The sequence below is a fragment of the Pelodiscus sinensis genome, chromosome 2, assembly GCF_052426305.1.
Source record: "Pelodiscus sinensis isolate ZL-2025 chromosome 2, ASM5242630v1, whole genome shotgun sequence".
Taxonomy (NCBI): domain Eukaryota; kingdom Metazoa; phylum Chordata; order Testudines; family Trionychidae; genus Pelodiscus; species Pelodiscus sinensis.
In genome coordinates, this window is record NC_143053.1 from 55,764,326 (window position 1) to 55,783,917 (window position 19,592).

The 19,592-nt window shown below is 44.4% G+C and overlaps 1 protein-coding gene across 8 annotated transcripts in view; it reads left to right on the plus strand.

The window, feature by feature from the left end:
* Positions 1–19,592, plus strand: part of STAU2 (staufen double-stranded RNA binding protein 2) — a 236,649-nt gene that overhangs the window by 204,152 nt on the left and 12,905 nt on the right. Inside the window, exon 14 of one of the 8 annotated variants that reach the window (XM_075920515.2) lies at positions 8,490–8,793. The exons of 6 other annotated variants lie outside the window; for them this stretch is intronic. In XM_075920515.2, coding sequence (XP_075776630.1) covers positions 8,490–8,621 — 132 coding nt within the window. In that variant the 3' untranslated portion in view covers positions 8,622–8,793. Of the gene's footprint in view, positions 1–8,489; positions 8,794–19,592 lie in introns of those variants that run through there. One more of the 8 variants, XM_075920519.2, reaches the window with a different exon arrangement.

Consider the following 19,592-nt stretch of genomic DNA (forward strand, 5'->3'; position numbering starts at 1 on the left):
ATAAAGTCATCAACCCAAGAGAATGTCTTTAACAGTGGTGGCATTAAGAGAAGAGTAAAGCAGAGGGTGGGATCTAGAAGATTTCCAACTCCAAAATACCTCTATGTGTGTTTATTGTGGGCCTCCTATTGGAAATGTAGGCTGCTAAATAGTTTGTCCAAATCCCATTTGATCTGGGCTCTGTATAACTTGAAAGAATGTCTCTTTCACCAGCTGAAGCTGATCCAATAAAAGATATTACCTTATCCACCTTGTCACTCTAATATCCTGGGCTACAACATTACATACAATATTTGTAGTGACATTTCAGCATATAGAATGTGGATACTTAAGCTTGTTATGAAAACCAGTCCACTGTGTGTTTCTTTAGGCTTATTCATGCTATCTACTGTGCTAAGACTATGCCATCAACATTAGAAAAATAAAACAGATTTGGAGTTTGAAATTGCTACAGAAGTTACTGTACTTGTCTGCCACTATGATTTGACAGTCAATGTCTCTCGTCTCTTGAAAAACCTCCATTTTCTCCCTGCTCTGTCATGGATATGCATCTTTTTGGAAGCCATGAGTTTGGGTGGATATTTTACCAGTTTAGAGGGAAAAAAGAGAGGGCCAGAGAGAATTAAAGCAATTAGTAGTTGGGCTGACTTTCAGCAATTTTCTTTAAACCACGCTGTGGTTTTTTCTGTTCCTTTGTAATAGACCTGGCTTGGGCTGAACTTGCACTTCCTAGCATCTGGGGATGAGCACAAAAGACACTGTACCACCATAAAAGATGAACTTTTTAAAAAGCATACGGGCATAATAATGAAAACATAATAAAAGCAGAAGTTGCCAGCTGCACAAACAGCACTCGCCCAGCAGCAGTGGTCAGTGATGAGGAGTGCCCAGCTCCTCCTCACATTAGTGGGAATTTGTAATTACAATAGCACATTGTTTGTGTCCTTTGTAACAAAACGAGTTCACTCTGCTACCCCAGTTTATGCAGGGGGAGAGATACTGAGCCTGGCTTTGCTGAGTGCCTCCATCTCCCATTGATATAAGTGGTGGGACAAGGAAGGCCATTATCTTGAAGGATCAAGTCCTGGAAGGGCAAAGGGGGTCTTCCCTTTGAGATGTTCAGCACATTACAGGATGTGCTCAGCCCATTGCAGGATTGAGCTGTTAATATCTCTGGTAGTACTCATAGGAACTGGACTGTAGGAAGCGTTGCTTTATTTCATTTTTTTAAAATAGGAGTGTACACATCTGTCTTTATACCCAGCAGTTTTTCTGGCCCACAACAAGTCCTCTGTGAGTTTCTCCAACTGAGCTCAGTGGGATCTCTGTCAGCTGCAAGATTTATGTCATCTTTTTCAGTCCTGAGAACTGTTCCTTAAGCTTTTCACATCTGGCTTTAATTGGAAAGACATTAAAAGACATTAAGTGTGCTGGAAAAGTGTGTATTAGGGAAGATCCTTATAGACACTTTCATTAAAGGAGCTGATGGTTATAGGTTAAAACAGGATGAGGACAAGTCGTCAACAATTAGCAAGGACAAAATTACATTACTGACTGCTTCAAATGAGAAAGCCTGTGTGCGGTATTGGGGACTGATTCTGATCTCATGTACGCCAAGTACAATCAGGAGTAAAATACCACCCAAGTCAGTACAATTACATGCATGTAAAAATGGCATCAAAGGAGTCATAATCAAGTCCTTTTGACTTGAATATAGAACTGTAAAACCTTTGAATTGTGTGGATAATGGATGTACATGTAGAATTTTCACCCATCTATATGTCTGTGCATAGCTTCACAGTGATACTATAAATGATATTCACAGTAAGAGGCTGATTGGTTATAGATGCCATCATCTACATCCTTCACAGCACACTCAGACAGGGAAGTTTATTTCTCAGAATGAACATAGTCCTCTGTGGCTTATGTAGTACAAGTGGGTCGTGAGCTTGAATCATGGAAAGAACACATTTACACGTTGATTTCTTTAGAGATTAAGGCTAGAATGTACAGTATAGCAATAAATTATTTGTATTCAAATCATAGTGTGTTATTTGAACAATATCATCTGATACTGGAATCTAGTGGGAAGCCATTTGCTGTTAATGCTGTCATGTGCTGCTATTTACAAACTGAAGTTTCTAGTCGTGTGTGCACTAAAAGTTCAAATCTAAGAGCAGTTACTTGGCATGAGAAGATGAATATATATTCTTTCTTTAAAAAAATTATTAAAAACAAGGAATCTGATATTTCTTTCAGATGCTTTAGTACTGTGAACAAAGTGAAAAGTCCTTTGAAATAATATCCTGCCAATCTTTTAAAAAAACCCTCCTCTGTATTTTCCGCTTTAAATTACTCTTTAGAACATTTCAGCAAAATAAATGGACTTTCCTCCTCCTTAAAAATGGAAATAGAATTCTTTTTCCTACTTCCTGAAATATGTTTACAGGTTTCAAATTCACGAGAAGACTGTTTTTCTCTTTTTAGATCTGTTGCATTTCAGAATCTTTCTGTGGAACTCAAATAGCCACATTTGTTCTCTTCTGTGTGTGTCGACTTTATTGATTATATCTTAGAGTAGATTGTGGCCCTAATTATTCCTACCAAGTTATTCAGTTACCACAGACTCAATCATAGGAATGCCACAGTCCTGATAAATATACCGTTCACATCTGCCAGCTCATTGTAAAATGCCTTATATCTCCAATTGTCATGGATGACACCTAGTCCAAAATACTGCAATGCGTAACTGTTCAAAAAATCCTGCAACTGACATTCACAAGTAGACCATGTACACCCTGTGAACATGTGTGGGGCAGGGTTAGACCCCTGTCCACATTCCAGCTGCTCTCTGCATCCTGACTGGTCCCTCCTTTGTATCCACAGCTGCCAGATCTTCCCCACCCTGGCCCAGCTCCCCAAGTAAACAAAGCTGTCATGTATCTCTCGGCTCCGTTGCTTGCCCCACCGAGGGGCCTCAGAGACCAGCTGGGAAGCATGACATGGCCAGGTCTGGTTCCCCACCCAGGGGAGGGGATAGGATCACAGGGAGTACAGGTTGGCTGAGCTTATGCCAACAGCCCTGCCGCTGTGACGGGAGCAGTGTCATGCTCTCTATCTCAAGTGTGAGACTGCAGGTACCTTCTTTAGCATCCCTCAAATGTCATCTCACAATACACTCACCTTCCAGCATCCCCTCCCAGTACCTTCTCCCTCTCACATACATCCCTTCAGGTCCCTCACTATTTGGGATTTGATTTTGAAGTTCATTGTCATCTCTTAGCTTAGTGGCTAATGCTGAGATGTTGATAAACTCCTGCTCACGCTTGTAGCTTTTCTTTTCTTTTCTTTTCTTTTCTTTTCTTTTCTTTTCTTTTCTTTTCTTTTCTTTTCTTTTCTTTTCTTTTCTTTTCTTTTCTTTTCCCTTTCCCTTTCCCTTTCCCTTTCCCTTTCCCTTTTCCTTTTCCTTTTCCTTTTCCTTTTCCTTTTCCTTATCAAATCCGTACTATGTATCTAGCAAAAGCTTTAATTTGCTATTTGATGTGTAGACTAATGTGTTAATAAAAAAACTTTGCTTCAGTTAATAGATTGGGCTACTTTGGGGGCAGTTTTTAAGTGACTTGGAGCTATCAATGCAGTAGAAATCAGAGAACCCTGCAAGGGACAGCTCATCTCATAGAGTTCAGTGCCTAGATCTGCCTGGGATTCTCTTTCCTCTCCTCTCTTCAAGTCAGGTGCCTAGAATGTTTTGTGCAAGAAGCTGGAGAGGGGAGGAGGACCTGCCTCATATCTTTTTACCCATGGTTAGGGTTCTCAGCCAAGGATGTGGGAGACTTCTGGTTCAAGTCCTCCCTTTTCATGATGAAGGGAAAGGATTTAAACAAGGATCTGTCACCTCTGAGGTGAGTACCCTAACCAGTGTACTATAGGATATTCCGATGTGGGACTTCCTCATTCTTCTGTGTTAAAGCTGTTCCACTTTACATAAAGACTCAGCAGATCAGAGAGAGTGCATGCAAGCACAAAGTCAGAACACTCCCGCAGGTTGTGGGTATTCCAGGATCCAGTTCCAAGCCTCCAATCACTCTTCACTTACTTATTACAGTGGAATGGTTTGAGAAGGAGAGACTGAGGGAGCCCCACACTGGAGTAGCCTATAGTGTAGTGGTTAGGGCACACATGTTAGAGGTGGCTGGTCCCGGCTAAGCCCTTCTCCTCATCAGCTTGGGGGAACAGGGATTTGAAGCTGCAGTCTTCCACACCCCAGGTGAGTTCTTTAAAGATTGGGCTAAAAGCGAGGATGGAGGTGGTCCTCCTTGCCCCAACCGTGTTGTGTGGAGTTGTGTCACCGAAGGCGTGAGGAGTCACCAGGCCCTGCAGCCAGATGTGACTCTCAGCAAGCGAGTAAAACAGAAGGTTTATTAGTTCAGAAAGTTTTTTAAGAAAAGTAAAATACAAGTGGCCCTGTAGCACCTCAGAGACTAACAACAGATATAGATAGTATCAGCTTTCATGGGTACAGCTCATAAAGAACGGCCATATTGAGTCAGACCAAAGGTCCATCTAGCCCAGTATCCTTGTCCGCCAACAGTGGCCAATGCCAGATACCCCAGAGGAGGAGCGAACAGAAAAGGTAACCCTCAAGTGATCCCTCTCCTGCCATCCATTTCCAGCCTCTCACATCAGCTAGGGACACCATCTTACCCAGCCTGGCTAATAGCCATTGATGGACCTAACCTCCATGAATTTACCTACTTCTTTTTTGAACCCTGTTAAAGTCAACTCACTTCTTCAGATGACAAATATGGAACAAGAGACACAGAGGGTCAAATACATTTGACCCATATTTGTCATCTGAAGAAGTGGGTTATCCCCACGAAAGCTCATGATACTATATATTATTTGTTAGTCTCTAAGAGCATGCCTACACCCAGAAATTGTTTCAAAATAAGTTATTTCAAAATAATAACTCTCAAAATAATTATTTCAAAATAAGCTTATTTCCCAAGGAAAGCAAAAGTTGTTATTTCAAAATAACCAGTCTCTTATTTCAAAATAACAGGCTTAGTAGTGTGGACACTCTGCTTGTTATTTTGAAATAACAAAAATAACTCCCTAGTGTAGACCAGGGCTAAGGTGCTACAGGGACACTTGTTTTTAAGGGTTTTTTAAGTTATAGACTAATTTGGCTACCCCTCTGAGTTTGTCTAGACTGCAGAGTTAAATCAGAAAAAGATACACAGTTTGCAGTACACAAATAGCGTATCTTTTTCTGATTTTCTTTTGAAAGAGGGTTTTCCGAAATTTGGTGTGCCTTCATGGCACCAAATTTCAGAAAAACCTGCTCTTTCAGCACATCCCTTATACCTCATAGAACGAGGTTTACAGGGGTGGTGAAAGAGCACGTCCTCTTTTTCAACAAAATTTGAAAAAGTTTTCTAGACGTAGCCTGAGACTAGTTCACGGGGATACAGCATAGAACAGACTTGTTAGCACAGGAACCAGAAACAGTCAGTACTATCCATCTTGGGGAGAGGGGGCCAGAGCCAGGGCCTCCTCCCTGTATTCTAAGCCAGCCGACACTAACTCCCACACCCAGCAGTCTGTCTCCCTCTGCAGCCAGCCTCACCTCCTGTCTTTGTTCAGCTTTCAGGGCAAAAAGTGTCACCTGGTTGCACCCTTCCCCCAAGCTTATGTTTAGTGTATGTGCTGAGCTGGGGCCACCTCCCTCCATGAGAGTCACATCCAAAATTCCCATCCCTATCCGGGCACCGATGGAGTTCCCAGGGAAACTGAGGCACTCATGCAGAATTACTGCATAACAGTACAAGACAGTAGAAATTATATGTAATGTAACAAGTGAACAGAGCAAATACAATCTCCATTTTGTCACATCTTACCCATGCTCTGAGAACTCATACACAGTGAAACCTTGCATGCATGTTACAGGGAGACGTGCCTGTCTTGCCCTAGTTCATTAATTGCATATAAAATGCAATAAAGTGTATAAATTTGGGGTTAGGTGGCCAGATGTCTAAAGTGAGGCAGTAGGCATATGCTTAGAGACATCAGTGTAGGTGCTGCATATGCTTAGATGCCCACAGAGTTTGGTTGTTATGTGAAGACACATAACAGGGGGCATAAATCTGGATTTAAGTGACATGGCTGGTGCTTAAGTCCCTTTGTGAATCTAACTTGATTGCATCTGCAACTCAAAAGAATCCTAAATTGCAGCACCTCTTCTTGCAGGAACAAAAGTGGACCTGCAATTGTTTGTCAACAAAAATGGAGATCAATGAATAACATTACAACCCTAAATTTCTCCTGGTTTATAAAACAACAAAAAGTATGGAAGCTTTGTCATCACTGTTGGCCAATTACAGACATATAATCAATGCAATTCAATTGACACCTAAGGTATTTACATCAGCAATGAGTGTGGATTTATACCTTTTTAATATGTAGATTTAATTTCAAATTTAAAGTCTGTTGAGAAATCAGTACCGGGCCTATTGAGAGTTTGAGGGCTTAGTGTTCCAGGAATACCCATCTGCCCTAGCGATCATTTTAAACATACACACTCTCCCTCAAGGAGAGATTTAAGGCTTTCTTCTTTTTGGAAGCAAATTTGCAGCTACACTTCTACCTGGCTTTGACTTTTTCACACCCAAAATTGCAGATAGAATCAAATACACTGCATGTATTTCCTTGTGCAAAATTATACCCTACAGGTGGCTGAGAATTTACTCCCTAAAGTGACAATTTAATCTACTTTGATTTATCAAGATGGCAATATATGCATATAAACTAAACAAAAATCAGGTGAGGGGTATTGAGAGTAAATCTCTTTCCCTAGCAGTTGCTCTTGTAAGTGAATTTCTTGTATCACAAGCAATACATTGTGCTAGATGTCTTTACCCCCTTCCTCAGAATATCCCATTTTCTCCAGTTGATTAACCAATGTTAACGTCTGTTTAAAAATTAAATTTCAGAAAGGCTTTTTACACAACACAATGTAAGCTTTAATTAAATGACTTCAAGCCCTTTTTGAAAATAGCTTATACCCAGTGTATTTCATGCATAGCACAATCTGATTAACTCAGGTAATTTACATGGAAATAGTATTTTCCAAAACAAATTAATCTCTGCACAAAGGAACATTCACCTGGTATGCACAGGGTTATGGATAATCTTGCACCTGCCAAAGAGGAGAGGGGAAAAGAAGAGGGAATCCTCTGTTCAAACAAAGGATGATGATTCATGAATTTAGAACTTAGAACCCTTCTGAAAAATTGGCTGTGCTTGTTATAGCTTCCCCAGCCAATGTTAATGGATGCAGCCAGCATTTACATGGCAAATAATGCACGCAGGTAGTACAGGCAGTCCCCGGGTTACGTACAAGATAGGGACTGTAGGTTTGTTCTCAAGTTGAATTTGTATGTAAGTCGGAACTGGCGTCCAGATCCAGCCGCTGTTGAAACTGACCAGCAGCGGCTGAATCGGACATGCCTGGGGCAGAGTAGCTAGGGTGCTGCTGGGTTGGTCCTGCAGTGCCGCACCTCGACTTCCAGGTCCTGCAGCATGCTCTTTGCAGAGATGCGTGATTAAAGGGACCCCCCTGGACAGCAGTTCCTCTGCTGCTGCAGCTGGGACAGCAAAGATTCTGCAGTGCTTGCTTAGGGTGCCCTGCTTTCTGGGACACCACAGCAGTTTGGTTTTTGCTTGGTATTTGTGCTTTACAATCTTATTTTTGCCATGGAGCCGGAGCTGCCCCCGGGCAGGCAATGGCCCCACGCTGTAATGCTTCAAGTTCTGCTGCATCTACATGAGACCATCATGATGCTCATGGTCATGCCAGCTCTGGATTCAGAACCCAGCCTTGAGGCCCTTGCTCAGTCTGCAGCAACACTGCCTTTGCTACCAGACTTCTTCCAGGAGAGGCGATTTTGGAGGCTGGACACAAGTTCAGACTGGTGGGACCGGCTCGTCATTGAGCAATGGGACAATGAGGCTCGGCTCCAAAACTTCCGAGTGTGTAAGGCCACATTCCAAGAGCTGCGTACCTGGCTCGCCCTGCCCTGCAATGACAGGACTCTCACCTGCGGCCTGCCATCCACCTGGAGAAGAAAGAGGGTGGCTATTGCCCTCTGGAAGCTGGCCGCCTCCGACAGCTATCATTTGGTGGGACACAAGTTTAGTGTGGGGAGATCTACTGTTGGCTCTGTGTTGCTGGAGGTAAGTCCCTCTGGGGGGGACAGTCCATGCGGGGTAGGGGGACTGTAAAAGAAGGACAGGAAAAGGCACAGGGAGTGGGGGATGGAGTGGGAGTCGGGGAGGGCTCTTGGCCTCACCCTGCCCTACTGCTGGGAGGGGCCGCCTGAGGGGGGGCTCCTGGGGTCTTGGGAGGAATATGGGGGGGCACTTCCTAAGGACTTGGGCACCCCCTCTCACTTCCTATTCTGTGTGTTTGTATGTGTCTATTTCTGCAGGTGGTGAGGGCCATCAACTCGGAGCTGATGAACAGGTTTGTCCACATCGGAGACCTGGACACTATTGTGGCCGCTTTGCTGGGCTGGGATTCCCGAACTGTGGAGGAGCGCTCGATGGGACTCACATCCTGATCCGCCTTCCACCCCATCGAGCAGCCCAGTACATAAACAGAAAGGGCTACTCCTCCATAATGCTGCAGATCCTGGTTGACCACCAGGGAAAGTTTACTGACATTCGTGTTGGGTGGTCAGGCTGGACACATGATGCCCGCATTTTCAGAGATTCCTACTTGTACCGCAGGCTGCAGGCTGGAACGTTCTTCCTGAAGTGAAACTTTGCTGTTGGGGATGTGGAGATGCCAGTGCGCATTGTGGCCGATGTGGCGTACCCCCTTATGCCCTGGCTCATGAAGCCCTACACTGGCCATCTGGACGTAAACAGGGAACAATTTAACATGTACCTGACCTGGGTGCGCTTGCAGGTGGAATGAGCCTTTGGCCGGCTGAAGGGGAGGTTTAGGTACCTGCTTACTCGCCTCGACATGGGGGCACGCAATATCCCTGAGGTGGTGGCTGCGTATTGCATGCTGTATAACCTGGTGGAGAGCAAAGGGGAGGTCTTCCTCCCAGGGTAGGGTACACGGGCTTATGTTGAGGGGAGGCAGTTTGAGCAACTGCCATCCGCCAAGCACATCAGGTGGGGATCTGCATCCGGGAGGCCCTGTGTGAGAGATTCAGAAGCCCAATGACTCACCAATGAGGCCTGAGTCCCCCGCAGGACCTTTCCTCCCACAACCCATCCCTGCACCAGTCTCCGGACAGTTGACACACACACACACACACACCAGGTTTTCTGACAAAAACATTGTGTATTAAAAAACCATCAGTGTGCAAAGAATGTTTACTAACAAAATAAAAGTGTGTTCAAAATGTTATTAAAAATAAACTTTCTTGTAAATGTAACAGAGTCTCTTTAACTGGGGTGGAGGGGGGTTGTAAACCTGGGTGAGGGAGGTTTAGGGCTGAGGGTGTTACCTGGCCCGCAGAAATCTGCCACCTCGGGTCCGTGGCCCTAGACGTGCTGGGAGTTGAGTGGGGCCTGGGACAGTAGGGCACTGGGGACGAGGGGGGGGCTGCAGCTGGGTCTGTGATGGCAGGAGGTGAGGGGGGGCAGTGGGTGAGAAGGAGGAAGGGGGGTTGTGGGTGAGCGGGAGGAAGGAGGCACAGGAGGCTAGAGCAGGTTGAGCATGAGGAGTGGCAATGGGGGCAGGACCTGGGACACCCATCGTCTCCCAGATAGTGGCACAGATTGCTGTCCACTGCTGGAGGAGCTCCTCTAGCAAGCGGTCGTGCCACCGAGCCACTTCCTGTGGTCTCCTCCATCCTATTCAGGGCCTCAACGTGCCTGCGAATGAGGTCATTATAGATCCGCCAGTCCCTGCGGCTTCCATGGGCCCGGGTGGGTGGTGGGACAGGTGTTGCATGCTGGTCTGCTCCGGCAGGTCTGGCTGTGGAGGATAAGAGAGAGAAGCGGTCAGTCATGCGTGCACACATTGTCCCTGCTTGTGATCAGTGAGTAACGGTCCTTGGAACAAGGGACACCAATGTTCTCACTGCAAGCCCACATGTGGCCTGGCTAGCAGCCCCAGCCTCACAGGGGCCCCAAGGTGGCTAGGGCAACATCCCGTCCCCGCAATACCCCCACCGTGGCCATGCAGCCCAGGGAAGTGTCCAGCCACAGTGGGTCCCCAGATGTAGAACAGGGTCCTGGAGCAGCTTGGGTCTTCCAAGGCCCCCACCCACCCACCACCTGCCAGTGGCAGCATTGTTTGCGGGAGAGTCCAAGAAGAGCATGACGTGAAGATTGGCCCGCATCCCCTGTGCTCCCACCTCCCCTGTTCTTTGTGTTTGGCAACCTGACCGCACTTACCTGATGTTCCCTCACCAGGGTCAGAAGATGCCTGCAAGGCCTCCTGGGTCTGGGGAACCGGCTCCAGGGTGAAGCTGACAACAGTTCTGTTGGGGTCCTCCTCCTTATCCTGGAGCTGCTGGTCTTCTGGGTTGTCCTCATCCACCTCCTGGCAGTTCTGGACGGGTGCCTCCAACCCTGACTGGACAAGCACCCGTGCAGACACGGGTTCCCCACCCCCAGGATTCTGTTCAGCTCCTGGAAGTAAGCGCAATGGTTATGTGCGTCCCCGGAGGTGGAGCTGCGCTCAGGGGCCCTGCCATAGCCCTGCTTCAGTTCTTGCTCCAAGGTTTGGGGGAGACGGCCTTTCTTTGCCAGCCCCTCGGCCATGCGGCTGTAAATGTCTGCATTGCGGCATTGGGAATTCAGAGTCTGCAGGGATTCCTCCTCTCCCCAAAGTTCCAATAGTGTCAGTGCCTCAGGCCCTGACCAGGCTGGAGCTCGCCTCTTTGGCCCCCTGGATGGGTCATGGGATGGCTCCCTGGAGGGTTCCTGGACTTGTGCCATGCTTTCTTGGCAGAGAGGCAGGGAAAGCCGTGAGGTCAGTGGCTTCCTTTGGCTGCCTTCCTGCCACAATGGCTGCCCAGGGTGCCTGTGCCTTTAAGACATGGCTACAGACAGGAACAATAGAGGTTTTTCCTGCAGATGGAGATTCCACCAGGGCTTTTTCCTGGAGGCCTGTTTTTTCAGAAAAAAAAAAAAAACCCAACAACCCGCGTCCACACATGCCTTTTTTTTGACAGATCTCTGTCAAAAAAGGCGTTCTTCCTTGTAACGTGAGGTTTACCGGTGTCGACAAAATCACCACGTTCTTTAGATTTACTTTTGAAAGCACACGGCGGTAGTCTAGGCGCAGGTGAAGTTTTTTCGAAAAAAGGCAACTTTTTTCGAAAAAAGTGTGTAGTCTAGACACACCCTAATGTAGTAGGCACAAACGGCCTTCTAGCAACATCAGGCATGCATGTCTTTTTTCACCTACTGTCTTTTTAGTGTACAAGCATATTTGTTTTTGAGTTTCCCTATGGCCATTTTTCAGTATCCCAGAGACTGAATGGAAAACAAGATTGTGATCCATAGGGTTGTATGGGGGGAAGGTAGGGCGATTCCCTTCATCAGTCCACAGCAATAATGTAATTGGTTGTGTTTATTGACTTTCCACACCAATGCTTCAGTCTTTGGGCACTTTCTTTCTTTCTTTTTTTTTTTTTTTTTTTTTTTTTGCCTTAACTTAGCAGGTGAATAGCCAAAGTATGGCCCTTGATCTCATTCCTGTGACTGTGCAATACCTCCAGCAGAAAAGTATTATATTTTAAGGCTTAAGATGTAGTTGTATGATCAGTCTGTGATGAGGCAGGTCTGTCACAGTACAGCATGAACCAGTTTCTGTACACATTAGACTTAAAGTACATTGAATCATAGTTTATTGGGCAAACTTATTGCACCCTCAGCAAGTTTGTGGATGACACTAAGCTGGGGGGAGAGGTAGATACGCTTAAGGGCAGAGATAGGGCCCAGAATGACTTAGACAAATCGGAGGATTGGGCCACAAGAAATCTGATGAGGTTCAACAAGGACAAGAGTAGAGTACTGCACTTGGGACGGAAGAATCCCAAGCATAGTTACAAGCTGGGGACCAACTGATTAAGTAGTAGTTCTGCAGAAAAGGACCTGGGGGTTATAGTGGATGAGAAGCTGGATATGAGTCAACAGTGTGCCCTTGTAGCCAAGAAGGCTAATGGCATATTAGGTTGCATTAAGAGGAGCATTGCCAGCAGATCCAGAGATGTCATTATTCCCCCTTATTCTGCTTTGGTGAGGCCACATCTGGAGTATTGTGTCTAGTTCTGGGCCCCCCACTACAAAAAGGATGTGGACGCATTGGAGAGGGTCCAGCGGAGGGCAACCAAAATGATTAGGGGGCTGGAGCATATGACTTATGAGGAGAGGCTGAGGGACTTGTGTCTGTTTAGTCTGCAGAAGCGAAGAGTGAGGGGGGATTTGATAGCAGCCTTCAACTTCCTGAAGGGAGGTTCCAAAGAGGATGGAGAGAGGCTGTTCTCAGTAGTGACAGATGTAGAACAAGGATCAATGGTCTCAATTTGTGGAGGGAGAGGTCCAGGTTGGATATTAGGAAAAACTATTTCACTAGGAGGGTGGTGAAGCACTGGAATGGGTTACCTAGGGAACTAGTGGAGTCTCCATCTCTAGAGGTGTTTAAGTCTCGGCTTGACAAAGCCCTGGCCGGGTTGATTTAGTTGGAATTGGTCCTGCCTAGAGCAGGGGGCTGGACTTGATGACCTTCTGAGGTCTCTTCCAGTTCTATGATTGGTAATATATTGGGTATGTACATTTTTAAATGTTTGCATTTGCGTGAAGTATGTTTGAGAATTTAACATATATACTTGTACAGCTATGTTCACGGCTGTCATAGGTGAGCATGGTTCTTCTGTGGGGCTTGCTCTTGCATGAGGTAAGTGCACACAACAGGTAATCATCACGTGATCCCTCTTCTGTCATCTGTTTCCATTCCTACCCATCCTGGCTAACAGCCATTGATAGACCTAACCCTCATGAATTTATCTATTTCTTTTTCGGACCCTGTTAAAGTCCCAGTCCTCACCACATCCTCTGGCAAGGAGTTCCACAGGTTGACTGTACATTGTGTGAAGAAGAACTTCCTTGTGTTTTAAACCTGCTATCTATTAATTTCATTTGGTGACCCCTTGTTCTTATATTATGGGAACAAGTAAAAAAACTTTTCCTTATTCGCTTTTTCCACGCTAGTCATGATTTTATAGACCTCTATCATATCCCCCCTTGGTCTCCTCTTTTCTAAGCTGATAAGTCCCATTCTTTTTAATCTCTCTTCATATGGCACCCATTCCAAACCCCTAATCATTTTTGTTGCCCTTCTCTGAGCCTTTTGGAAACCTCATTTCTACAGAAAGGGTTGTGCTTATGTTCACGTTTCCTCACATTCCCTTTTTAACCCCGTTCTTGGGATTAATTTAGAACACATGCAAGGAACATGGGCAAACTATTTAAAAAGGCCCAAATGGTGACTTTCAAAGGGATTTAGAGAATTTCTGCACTCTGAGCTGAGGAGACATACCTGATATCTAGCTTGAGGAAACACACTTAAGCGAATGTGCTAAAAATATAATGTATAGCTGCAATAGTGTGAACAACAGAAGGGGTTAGCTGCCACCAATTTGAGACCAAAGGCTTGTACCTGGTGCAGCTAGCTGCCTGTACGGCCGCAACTATGCTCTATTTTTAGCATACTAGCTCTATCAGAGCTAGTGAAGGTGTGTTTCCATAAGCTTGGCATCACACCCTCAGCTCAATGTGTAGACATATCCTTAAACTCCTAAGTCACTGAAGTGCTTTTGAAAAGGTTGTCACATGAGATGTTGTTAATACTAGTTGTGGAGACCTACTCTTATATGTAGTCACAGGTAGCATCTGTTCTCATTTATGTTCGTACCAGTCATACATTTGAATAATGATGGCAACAAGACCATCAAGCCTATATTCCATACTGTGCACTGAGCAAAGACTTCCAACATCAACGCCACACGCAATGGAGTTGTAGCTGCTTGCCTGATGGTCAATTTAGCTCTAGCGCTTTAGCGTCCATAGTCAAAATTAAAAAGGACTTAATTAGAATTCTTTTCTGAAAATGACTGTTCTTTAACTTGTACATTGTAGGTGCAGTTTTCCTGATAGTTGTGATAGTTTTCTTTAAAAAAAAAATTATTTCTGAGTCCAAGATTTAAAAATATTTTTCATTCAGTTATTATAATTCAAAGATGGAGACAAGAAGGATTAATGGTACATCATTCTGCGGACATAGAGTAAAAATATTATTTCTGAACTCAAATTTGTAAGTGTTTATGTTACATGTTACAGGTGAATTTCATTGGACCATGACCCCATGGAAACCTTCTGCAAACAATATGTAGATTATAACCCATTTGGAGAGCAATTCTATATTCAAACTTGCTGTTGTTAGTGTCATGGTCATGAGGGATGGCCAGGAGCCTGGAGACTAAGAGGTTAACAGTACCTAGCCAGGTAGCAGTCAGCCAATAGAAATACAGATAGGGATTTCAAACTGAGACAAAGGAATTTTTGGGTTTTCCCTCCTTTGTGTTTGGGTCAGTTTTGCACTATAGATACTGAGAGAGACAGAAGACATGTCTGTCTCCAAGAAAAAGACTCTTCAAAATGTGTAAGTAAGGTAAAGTTTAGAAAAATCCATTAGGTTTTATTGTTTTCTGTTGTGAGACTTTGAATCTAATGTCTGTGCTGTTAGAAATGAGGTTTCCTCTCTTTTGTAACTAAGTTTTGAGCCCATGGGAAAAAAACCCTGTGAGTTTATTAATTGGTGGCTCTTACCATCTGGCCAATCCAACTATGCTTGTAACAGGAGTATTGTTTTGATAATAAAAGTTCTTTCTTTTTTATTAACCTGGTATTGGTTCAGTTCTGTGTCCTGGAAAATCTGTCTGTGGGATCTGCATGCCTCTGACTAGGGGACAGCAGCCACAGACTGCAATTTGTGTTTTCTCTTTTCTTTTTCAAGCTCTTTGGGGAAAAGAGATTGAGGTGCCCTGGGGTTGGTTTCAAGTGTCCAGCCCTGTTTGTGGGTTCAAAAGCACTTGATGGTGGCAGTGGATTTTTATCCCCAAAAATCTAGATTTTTAGGATTTTGGGGGGAAGTTTTATACCAAAGCCTGGAAATATAAGGTTTTGGGGTACTTTTGTGAGCCTCCCACTTCTGCATTCGTCGTGCCAGAGTGGGGAATCAGCCTTGACAGTTAGCCTTCTTGCTCTGTCCATGCTGATGCAAACAATGACTATTCAACCCAAAGATGCAAACCCATCTTTGAAGACACAGTACCACATTTTTAAATCAACCTCTTCCCTTTCATTGCACCTATAACTAAGTATATGTACAATTAATTTGGAGCACAAAATACAATCAATTAGAAGTGCAAAATAGAAGAATTTAGATGTTTACATACTGGATTTGTTATTGCAATCAGGTAATTAGATAGGTAAAAGCTATAATTTGGGCCAAAACTTGAGTGTGGGTGCAAAGCTGCCTGTCTAAAATCTAAAGCTGATTTTAAGAGACGGGGCCCTCAAAACTAGATTGGACAAAGCTAGAAAATTTATTCCAGCAGAATCCTGCACTGGCATATGAATGGGTTACATGACCCAATATGTCTTTTCCAATGCTTACTTCTGTAATGATTAGAAATGATCGTAGAAGTGTACTCAGAACATAATCTAATTTAATTCAATGATATATGTATAAGCATTTCTGCATCAATTAAACATCAAATCCTTCTCAGTTATATACTTGTACTTCCACTGACGTTAACTCTCTTAATACTGAGAATTGGTTTAACTGAGAAGAATTTTGTTTCCTGATTAGAACTGAGCAAAGTTTTTTAACCAGTCTTTTTGATCCCCTCCCAAAAAATGCAGATTCAGTTACTTTTTCCTGAATTGTTTGATCAATTAAAACCTAACACGCCCCCCTGTAAAAAAAAGAAGCATTTTTTTACATTTTCAATATGAAACATTTTTTATTCAAAAGGACTGTTTTGACATTTCCTAAAATTTGTACTTGAACAAATATTAAATAATCAAAGAAATGAATTTATTTTAATTTTCCCAAATTTGCTGAAAAATTCAGAAAAAAATTATTTTTGGTTCAAGCCAACTTGTTTTTTACTGATTTTTTTGGATTTGCTAGGAAACTTTTTTTAAAAAAGTTATTCATACATCTCTACATTTTATTGTTAAAAATGTATGTTCCAGTCTTCAGCTGGTGGAACCCTTTGAAATTACCTTCTGAGGATCTCGTGCACATTAAATATTTTCTGTTCATCAATAAAGCTGTCTGCCATGGCTCAGTTTGTCTCCTGACGTAGTGCTCTTACATCACTAATATAGCTTTCACTAAATGGATGTCTGGTAGCAGATAAACACACTAAGGCTATGTCTACAGTGGTGGGTTGTTGTGCCAAAAGTATGCAAATGAGGCTAAGCGTGGAATATCGCCGAGCCTCATTTGCATACCTAATGAGCCGCCATTTTGCGGAAGAGGCTCTTGCACTAGAAGGAGCTGTCTACACTGCCCCTTCTTGCGCAAGAAAAACCCTCTTGCGCAATGCCGTTATTCCTGAAAATAATCAGCATAGTAGCATTGCGCAAGAGGGTTTTTCTTGCGCAAGAAGGGGCAATGTAGACAGCTCCTTCTAGCGCAAGAGCCTCTTCCACAAAATGGCGGCTCATTAGGTATGCAAATGAGGCTCGGTGATATTCCATGCTTAGCCTCGTTTGCATACTTCTGGCGCAACAACCCGCCTTTCAAAAAAAGGCGGTCTTGAATGCAAACAGGGCTTTTTCAAAAGAGAGCATCCAGACTGCCTGGGTGCTCTCTTTCGAAAAAGCAGCTCGCTTTGTCGAAAGAAGTGGTTGCAGTCTAGACGCTCTCTTTCGAAAGAGGCTTGTAGTCTAGACCTAGCCATAGGTAGGACTTGTAACATTCACCAGTGGGTTATAATATTTTGCATTTACATAATGCATGTATCTCCTCATCCACTGAGATCAATGTACAGAGTAACATTATTATCCCTATTTTTAAAGGTAGGGAAACTGAGATGAAGAGAAACAGAGTAAATGACTGGCCCATGGCCAAACAGGCACTAGCAGAACTAGGAGATGTCTAAAATAAAATAAATATAACTTAATGGGAAGCTGAAATGACTATATCTTTAATTGTTTGAGGAATAAGGCAGATTTTTGAAAAGTAGAGAATATATGAGAGTAGAAAATATATCCGAATTTTTTCATTCAAATGTGTCTAACTCCTGACAATATCACCCACCAAACTGTGCTAAATAGTCTTCATGAAATCTTCATCATGTGGACATGAGCTGAAATACACATCATCTAGTGCAGGTTTTGCCTTCTGGTCTCTGTAAAAGAATGACTTAATGTTACTAGATTGTCATTACAAAACATTTAATCCCTATAGAGGGAAGCAGGAAGAATATTCACAAATTTCAATACCATTCACTAATTGCAAATTGACTTGAGGAAAGCTATAAGTAGCCAAATAACTGGAAACCTCCATCTCCATCCTGATATATACACATTTTTATTATAGAAATAGCAGCCAAGACAAACATAGAGCAATGTAGTGCATCCTGTTGGCATCGTATCTTTTACACATTTCATGTATCACTTGTTTTCTGTATAGTTACAGCAGTGTCAAAAACATCTGTTGTGTAACCTATGGGTCTTTATTCACAAAACAGTTGTAAAATCTTCTGGGGGAGAGAAATATTTCTCTCTCACACTATATACATATATATAATCTTAGCAGATGCTCTCGTAAGAAAACTCTCAATGGAGAGACATATTGAGCCTATAAAACAGAAATTGTTCACCAGATTCATTGTCAAATGTTCAATTTTTTCTTTTACATTTAACTGAAGTTATTCTTATCAAGCCAAATTCATCTAGGCTATGTCTAGACTACATGCCTTTTTCGAAAGAAGCTTTTTCGAAAATATCTTTTGAAAAGGCCTCTTTTGAAAAAGAGTGTCTAGATAGCATTACGCAGATCTTGAAAAATCGATCTGCTTTTTCGAAAAAGAGATCCAGATAGTTGGATACTCTTTCGAAAAAAAAAAGGGCACCCAGAACAGTTTCTGGCAGGGTATGAGGGCAGCATTTACTTCCTGGTGCTGCTGCCTGCCCTTTGCAGAGATGCGTGCTCACAGGGATCCCCCTGGGCAGCTGTTGCTCTGCTCCTGCTTCTGGCTTGCCTACCTCATAGAGGAAAAGCAAAGCTGCTGCAGTGCTTGCTCTGGTTGCCCTGCTTTCTTGGACACCACACCACAGTTTCTGGTTGGTTTTCCTACTTTTCATTGGTTTTTTTGGACATGGAGCTGGAGCCGTCCCAGGCAGGCAATGGACCCACACCATCATGCTGCAAATTCTGCTGCATCTGCATGACATAAAGCATGATATAAAGCTTCACCTGGGATCCAGGACCAATGCCCTTACCTCCAAACTTCTTCCTGGAGAGGCGTTTTTGGAGGCTTGACACCAGTTCCGACTGGTGGGACCAGCTTGTTATGGAACTGTGGGACGACCAGCAGTCGCTCCGCAGCTTTCAGATGCGGAAGGCCACATTCCAGGAGCTGTGAGTCTGGCTCTCCCCTGCGCTTTGACAGGACACCCACCTGCGGCCCACCATCCCCCCAGAAAAGAGGTTTGCTATTGCCCTTTGGAAGCTCGCAATGCCCGACAGCTATTGCTTGGTGGGACACCAGTTTGGCATGGGCAGGTCTACTGTCGGGTCCATCCTGATGGAGGTAAGTCACTCTAGGGGGACAGTCAGTGCTGGGGTGTGTGAAAAAGGGGGAATGTCAGGAAAGGGCAAGAGGGAGTGGGGGATGGGCTGGAGTGGGAGTGGGAGGGAGCTCCTCAACTCACCTGCACTGGTCCAGGGGTGGGGGGCTCCTGAGGAGGGGATTCACGGGCTGTTTGGGGGGATAGGTTAAGGGGGATTCTCCTCCCAAGGGCTCAGGCACCCCATCTAACATTTTTTTTGTCTATTTGTCTCTTTCTGCAGGTAGTGAGGGCCATCAGTTCAGAGCTGCTGAACAGGCTTGTCTGTCTGGGAGACCTGGACACCACTGTGGCCGGCTTTGCTGCCCTTGGCTTCCCAAACCATAGAGGAGCGCTCGATGGGACACACATCCCAATCCCCATTGAGCAGCTCATTAATAGGAAGGGCTACTTTTCAGTGGTGCTCCAGGCCCTGGTCGACCAGCAGGGAAAGTTTACTGACATTTGTGTTGGGTGGTCGGGGTGAGTACATGATGCCCACATGTTCAGGAACTCCTACCTGTACCGCAGGCTGCAGGCAGGAACATTTTTTCTGCATCGGGACCTTGCGCTTGGGGACGTTCACATGCTGATGTGCATTGTGGCTGAAGTGGCCTACCCCCTGATGTCGTGGCTGATGAAGCCCTACACCAGCCACCTGGATGCAAGCAAGGAGCAGTTTAATGCACATCTTAGCCAGGCTTGCATGCAGG